The 7,916-nt window shown below is 40.7% G+C and overlaps 1 protein-coding gene across 1 annotated transcript in view; it reads left to right on the forward strand.

Moving 5' to 3' along the window:
* The window catches only part of srms (src-related kinase lacking C-terminal regulatory tyrosine and N-terminal myristylation sites), a 17,412-nt gene that overhangs the window by 3 nt on the left and 9,493 nt on the right, over positions 1 to 7,916 (forward strand). Inside the window, exons 1-2 of the mRNA XM_053318094.1 lie at positions 1 to 13; positions 106 to 210. The exon at positions 1 to 13 is cut by the window's left edge and continues 3 nt beyond it. Of these exons, the coding sequence (XP_053174069.1) occupies positions 1 to 13; positions 106 to 210 (118 nt within the window). The remainder of the gene's footprint in view (positions 14 to 105; positions 211 to 7,916) is intronic.

Here is a 7,916-nt window from a genome sequence, read left to right on the forward strand (position 1 = left end):
AGAAGCGACTCAGGTGTGTTTGATTGAGTCATTAGTCTCTGTGACTCCTCAGGGTGCTGACGACTATTCAATGACATCACCTGAGTCATCTTGGTGCTAATTTAGACTCCAAGAGACACAGAGACACAGAAACACAGAAACACAGCAGTGGAAGTACAACAGCAGGGATGTCAAACATGCGGCCCGTGGGCCAGAACCCGGCCCGCCGAGGTATCCATTCCAGCCCTCCTTCCTTCCTTCCTTTTCATCCCTCCTTCCTTCTGTCCTTCCTTCCATATTTCATTTCCTTCCTTCCTTCCTTCCTTCCTTCCTTCCCTTCCTTTCATCTTTCATTCCTTCCTTCCTTACATTTGTCCTTCTTCCCTTAATTCATTCTCTCCTTCCTTCCTTCCTTCCTTCCGGTCTTCCCTTCCTTCCTTCCTTCCTTCCTGTATTCTCTTCCTTCTCCTCCTTCTTTTCCTTCCTCCTTCCTTCCTTTTAGTGATCCGGCCCACATGAGATCAAATTGGACTGTATGTGGCCCTTGAATGAAAATGAGTTTGACACCTCTGCTTTACAGTTAAAGTACTTCAGTATTATAGTGATGTAGTATGCAGTATTACAGTAAAAGTACTGCAGTATTATGAGTGATGTAGTATGCAGTATTACAGTAAAAGTACTGCAGTATTATGAGTGATGTAGTATGCAGTGTTACAGTAAAAGTACTGCAGTATTATGAGTGATGTAGTATGCAGTGTTACAGTAAAAGTACTGCAGTATTATGAGTGATGTAGTATGCAATATTACAGTAAAAGTACTGCAGTATTATAGTGATGTAGTATGCAGTATTACAGTAAAAGTATTGCAGTATTATGAGTGATGTAGTATGCAGTATTACAGTAAAGTACTGCAGTATTATGAGTGATGTAGTATGCAGTATTACAGTAAAAGTACTGCAGTATTATGAGTGATGTAGTATGCAGTATTACAGTAAAAGTACTGCAGTATTATGAGTGATGTAGTATGCAGTATTACAGTAAAAGTACTGCAGTATTATGAGTGATGTAGTATGCGGTATTACAGTAAAAGTACTGCAGTATTATGAGTGATGTAGTATGCAGTATTGCAGTAAAAGTACTGCAGTATTATGAGTGATGTAGTATGCAGTATTACAGTAAAAGTACTGCAGTATTATGAGTGATGTAGTATGCAGTATTACAGTAAAAGTACTACAGTATTATGAGTGATGTAGTATGCAGTATTACAGTAAAAGTACTACAGTATTATGAGTGATGTAGTATGCAGTATTACAGTAAAAGTACTGCAGTATTATGAGTGATGTAGTATGCAGTATTACAGTAAATGTACTGCAGTATTATGAGTGATGTAGTATGCAGTATTACAGTAAAAGTACTGCAGTATTATGAGTGATGTAGTATGCAGTATTACAGTAAAAGTACTGCAGTATTATGAGTGATGTAGTATGCAGTATTACAGTAAAAGTACTGCAGTATTATAGTGATGTAGTATGCAGTATTACAGTAAAAGTACTGCAGTATTATGAGTGATGTAGTATGCAGTATTACAGTAAAAGTACTGCAGTATTATGAGTGATGTAGTATGCAGTATTACAGTGAAAGTACTGCAGTATTATGAGTGATGTGAGTGATGTAGTATGCAGTATTATAGTGATGTAGTATGCAGTATTATGAGTGATGTTTTCTTTCCTCCCTCCCTCCTTCCTTCCTTCCTTCCTTCCTTCCTTCCTTCCTTCCTTCCTTCCCTTCCTTCTTCCTCCCTTCCTTTCTTTCCTCCTATCTCCCTTCCTTCCTCCTTTCCTTTCCTTCCCTCTTCCCCCCTTCCTTTCTTTCCTTCCTTCCTTCCTTCCTCCTTCCCTTCCTTCTTCCTTCTTCCTCCCTTCCTTTCCTTCTCCCTTCCTTTCTCCTTTCCTTCCTTCTTCCTGCCTTCCCTTCCCTTCCCTTCCTTCCTTCCTTCCTTCCTTCCTTTCCTTCTTCCTCCCTTCCTTTCTTTCCTCCTTTCTCCCTTCCTTCCTCCTTTCCTTCCTTCTTCCGTCCTTCCTCCCTTCCTTCCTTGACTCGAGGACAACAGGAGGGTTAACATCTTCTCTTAAAAGTCTCCTCTTCATTCTTCTTCAGTTCTGCAAACATGTCTTCTCGTTGCAACACTTCACAGTCTTCCTCTTCCTCTTCCTCTTCCTCTTCCTCTTCCTCTTCCTCTTCCTCTTCCTCGTCTCCTCCAGAAAACCCACCCAAGCTTTTTTAACACTGGGAACCCTCCAGTGAGCCGCACGGAGACTGTTCATTAGTCTCCGCTGTAACTAAAGCTTAGCGCAGACAAACTGAGCCTTTCAAGAACTTAAAGCCGCCGTTCCGACCCAAAGATTTAAGATTAGAGCTCAAACTGAAAAGCTTTCATGTTGGATTTGGACCTTTCTTTTTCTGTCAAAGTTTAATTCAACTTTTCCTGCTTTGATGTAAATGTAACAGTATGTGATGCTGAGACCTTCATACAGTAATAATCAGCTGTTTAAATGAGGGGGGGGGGGCGGAGGGGGGTTGCTTAGTTACTGGAAGGAAATGCTTCTTTTTTTAGTGCTGATGAAATAAGGGTTGTTTTTTTTTTTTATTACTGAGCTTGAAAAGACAAAAAACCAACAATGTGTTTAGTCTGTTTTCCAATATTTTCATTTCCAGCCTCTCTGTGGATCTCGGCTCAAAGCTCAGCAGTTTCCTCTGAAGACGGAAATCTTCAAAATGTCTCGAATATGTTTTTTTATTTTATAAGAGAGGCTCGTTAATTTCCAAAAAAAAACAGCTGGGCACTGTAGCTGTTAAAAGACACCAGGGAGCAGTGTGTGTGTGTTTGTGTGTGTGTGTGTGTGTGTGTGTGTGTGTGTGTGTGTGTGTGTGTGTGTGTGTGTGTGTGTGTGTGTGTGTGTGTGTGTGTTCATGATAAACAAAGAAGATATGAAGCAGAGCAGCATTGTGGCTCACTGATGTGTTTTTCACAGAGGAATAAGACAGATCAGGCTTTTGATGCACACACAGAGTACTTGTTAGTTTGTTTTTTGGGGGCTTGACATATCGGCTCAGACTCTGAAAATATAAAATATAAAAAATAACACCAGATTTTTCTTTACTTTCTGAATTCATTGTATTTTCTCTGAAGCTTCATGTTTAATATATATTAAAATACACAGCAACAGCTCTACCATCCTCCTCTATCTGCAGTCTGCCAGTCAATAACAAGACTATCTGTGTTTTATATTTATTTATATTATATTTATTAACTGACCTGATCTTACAAACAGGGTTTTAAATGTGTTTCTTATTTTTTTTTAGGTTGCTAACTCACACCTGGCCAGGACAGCACATACTCTGGCATATTTTACAGTAATATTTATTAATTTGTTTATTATCCCTGACAAATAGACAATAATAAAAGTTTCTGAGAGCCAACAGTCTGCAGGTTACCATAGCAACCAGAGATAATCACTTCTTTAAACTGGCTGTGATTTATATTTTTATAATATTAACCCTCCAGTTGTCCTTGAGTCAAGGAAGGAAGGGAGGAAGAAGGAAGGAAGGTAGGGAGGAAGGAAAGGAGGGAGGGAGGGAGGGAGGGAGGGAGGGAGGGATGGATGGAGGAAGGAAGAGAGGGAGGAAAGGAAGAAAGGAAAGAAGGAATGGAGGAAGGAAAGGAAAGAGGAAAGGGAGGGAGGGAGGGAGGAAAGGAAAGATTAAACATGATGATATGTCAGTTTTGTGTTCACTAGCTGTTTCTGCTGCCCCTAGTGGCCAAAAACGTTACTGCATGTTTAACCTGCAGACTCAATTGAAATTTGTCTCCAGAATTGATCCTAAATTTAAAGGTTTATTTCACTGCTCCAACATTTAAAGTCTCCTCTACTCTAAAGTGGATGAATGTGATGATTTAGACATTCATGAGTCTCTTTTTTTTTCACTGAAGGTCTGAGAAACACCGAGTCTTACTGGTGCATCATCAAAATGTTACGTCCGGTTCATCGCGGGGGTTACAGTTACTTTGTGGTGCAGAGCTGTCATTTATTTGTATCCTGGGCGAGTTTCTGCTGCAATGATGCAGAAATAAAGATACATGGAGAGGGGGGGGGGATAAAAGTACACACAGGCTGCAGTCATTACACTATAAATAAAAAGCCCAGAGGAAGAAGTGAAAATAGTCCATGAGGAGGAAACACTGACTAGTACCTGAGTCTCATATCTGATGCTACAGTCAGTCAGATTTATTGATTGATCAGCTACACGTGACGTTCATGAAGTCAGAAGACTTACAGAACAGGTCATGTTGTTTCATGAATGTCTTAAAATAACAACGTCGGAGCGCTTGTGTCAACACTGGAACTGGTTTTACTAGCTCGAGTTGTTCCTTTTGTTCAGGCCTGCTGGAGACAGGAAGCCAGAGAGGTCAAAAAATGTTTCAAATTAAGATGATAACATAGCTGGCAGCAAACGTGCATCATTGTGCCAAAGTCTGAGGTAACTGATTATTTTAAATTAAAGTGCAGATGACTGAGAGGAAAGGATTTATTAGTGAATGATCATTAGAAGATATATAGAATTACAATGAAGACAAACTTAGAAAGATAATAGTATAGTGTATTTTATTATTTTATGGTGTAAAACTGAATAGAGAGAGAGAGAGAGAGAGAGAGAGAGAGAGAGAGAGAGAGAGAGAGAGAGAGAGAGAGAGAGGGAGAGAGAGAGAGGGGGGGTGACAGGGAGAGAGAGAGAGCAAGAGAGAGAGAGAGCGACAGAGAGAAATAGAGAGAGAGGGAGAGAAAGAGGGAGAGAGAGAGAGAGAGCAAGAAAGAGAGGGAGAGAGAGACAGAGCAAGAGAGAGAGAGAGAGAGAGAGACAGAGAGAGAGCGAGAGAGAGGGAGAGAAAGAGAGAGAGAGGGAGAGAAAGAGAGGGAGAGAGAGAAATAGGGAGAGAGAGAGAGAGAGAGAGAAAGAGAGAGAAGACAGAGAGAGACAGAGAGAAATATATATATAGAGAGAGAGAGGGAGAGACAGAGAGAGACAGAGAGGGAGAGAGAAAAGAGAGAGAGAGAGGGAGGGAGGGAGGGAGAGAGAGAGAGACAGAGAGAGACAGAGAGAGAGAGAGAGCAAGAGAGAGAGGGAGAGAGAGAGAGAGAGAGAGAGAGAGAGAGAGGAGAGAGAGAGAGAGAGAGAGAGAGAGAGAGAGAGAGAGAGAGAGAGAAACTGGAAACTGCTGTTTAGCAAACAAACTCCATGTTTACTCAATCAAAATGACCTTTAGGGGGGAAATGTGAATGTAAGAGAGAAAACTGCTCTGGAGCCAAAAGGCATATATATATAACACACACACACACACACACACACACACACACACACACACACACACACACACACACACACACACACACACACACACACACACCATGGGTCAATGATAATGTTCGCTGGAGGCAGGTAAAATGCCACATCGGACTCGTAGCCTCAAATCTAGAAACTCACTCTGCTGATCGGACAAATGGTGAAAAGGAGAAAAATAATAAAAATGATAAAATGAAAAATAAAATAAAAAAATGTTTCAATAATATTTTATAAAATCATCCTCAGTCCTTTAATCCTTTAATGTCTGAATCATGTAGTCGCACGCCTCAGAGAAGATTGACACGCCCGGCTGGCCAATGGAGACGGAGCGGAGTATGTTAGTTAGTTAGTGTGATGCGTGAAGCAAACGAGCCTCGGGATGATGGGAGCGATGTTAAATAGAAGAACCAGTGGAGCAGGTAATTTATTACTGGCATTAAAATACTCTGAGAACGACAAACATGCAAGAAGAGGAAGTCAGGAAAGGAAGCTCGGGAAGGAGGAAAGGAAATGAGTCTATACAGAGAGGTGTCAAACTCATTTTCATTCAAGGGCCACATTACGGTCCAATTTGATCTGATGTGGGCCGGATCATTAAAAAGATGGAGGGAAGGAAGGAAAAGAAGGAGGAGAAGGAAGAGAATACAGGAAGGACAGATGGAAGGAAGAGAAGACAAGAAGGAAGGAAGGAAGGGAAAATGAGAAAGGAGGAAGGAAGGAATGAAGGGAAGAAGGACAGATGGAAGGAAGGAAGGGAAGGAATGAATGAAAGATGAAAGGAAGGAAGGGAAGAAGGACAGATATAAGGAAGGAAGGAAGGAAGGGAGGGAAGAAGGGGACAGATGTAAGGAAGGAAGGAAAGATCGGAAGGAAGGAATGAAGGATGGAAGAAAGGAAGGGAAGAAGGACAGATATAAGTCCAATTTGATCTCATGTGGGCCGGATCACTGAAAGGAATGAAGGACGGAAGGAAAAGAAGGAGGAGAAGGAAGATAATCACAGGAAGGAAGAAAGGAAGGAAGGAAAGACCAGAAAGAAGAAGGAAGGAATGATTGAAGGGAAGAAGGACAAATGTAAGGAAGAAGGAATGAAAGATGAAAGGAAAGGGAAGGAAGGAAGGAAATGAAATATGGAAGGAAGGACAGAAGGAAGGAGGGATGAAAAGAAGGAAGGAAGGAAGGAGGGCCGGAATGGATGTTTGACATCCCTGATATAGATGATATATTCATGTATATATGAGGAAGCTGTTATTCTAGCAATCATTGATGTATGAAGTAAAGATGGGATTTAATTAGAGTTCAGTAAGACCATTGTGTTCCCTTTCAAAATAAAATGCTCAAAATCAAATCAAATCAATGACAATTAACTTAAATCTTGACTGAAGTGTTATTGGAGTAAGTAATATGTGTAGTGAAGCAAGTGGAAATTTGACTTCAAGTGTATTTCTCTCTCTCTCTCTCTCTCTCTCTCTCTCTCTCTCTCTCTCTCTCTCTCTCTCTCTCTCACAGACACACACACACACACACACACACACACACACACACACACACACACACACACACACACACACAGAAGCTCATATAGCTGATTTGTCTTTTCTGGCAGCAAATGTGCATCACTGAGTTAACTGAGTGCATTCATTAAATCTGCATACATCTGAGAAGTGTGTGTGTGTGTGTGTGTGTGTGTGTGTGTGTCTTAAAAATACACTTGAAGTCCATTTTTCCTTGCTTCCTACACATATAGCGATTATCTCAGACACACACACACACACACACACACACACACACACACACACACATATTATAGACCATGGACTTATTGAGGACAGGTACATAGACTTACATTCATTTCAGGAGACTCTAACTTTAACCACTGACCCATAAATCAGGTTTATTCCTAATTGGGGACACTATCATCACTGCTCCCAGTAAAAAACCTGGACAATTTGACACACTGCACCTTTAATATCCAATAATGTACAATATTAGTATTTCATGTATAACACCAGTTCAATTCAACTGTGCAATATTGATATATATAATAAATATACATAGCTATATATTTTCTTCACTTAACATTACCACTCAATACCAATATTACTGTTATGCTGTAAATAAATGTCACAATTATTATTATTATTATATATTTCTACTTTTATTATTGTTGTTCCTCCATTGTGAGACTAATAAAGGATCATTTTATTTTAGCTATTGTCCCCCTAATTGGACAAGCCGTTCCCAATTGTCCCCAAAAGGAGCCTATGATTGAACAAACACACACACACACACACACACACACACACACACACACACACACACACACACTATCACTGTGACCGACATCAAGACAGGAAAACACAGTGAGATAATGTGTGATGGCCTCCATCCACTGAAGCAGCATTTCATCCCTCTCTCTCTCTCTCTCTCTCTCTCTCTCTCTCTCTCTCTCTCTCCTTCTCTCCTTCTCTCTCTCTCCTTCTCTCTCATCCCTCTCTCTCTCATCTGCCTCTCTCTCTCTCTCTCTCTCTCCCTCCTC

The sequence above is a fragment of the Scomber japonicus genome, chromosome 4, assembly GCF_027409825.1.
Source record: "Scomber japonicus isolate fScoJap1 chromosome 4, fScoJap1.pri, whole genome shotgun sequence".
NCBI classification, from domain to species: Eukaryota; Metazoa; Chordata; class Actinopteri; order Scombriformes; family Scombridae; genus Scomber; species Scomber japonicus.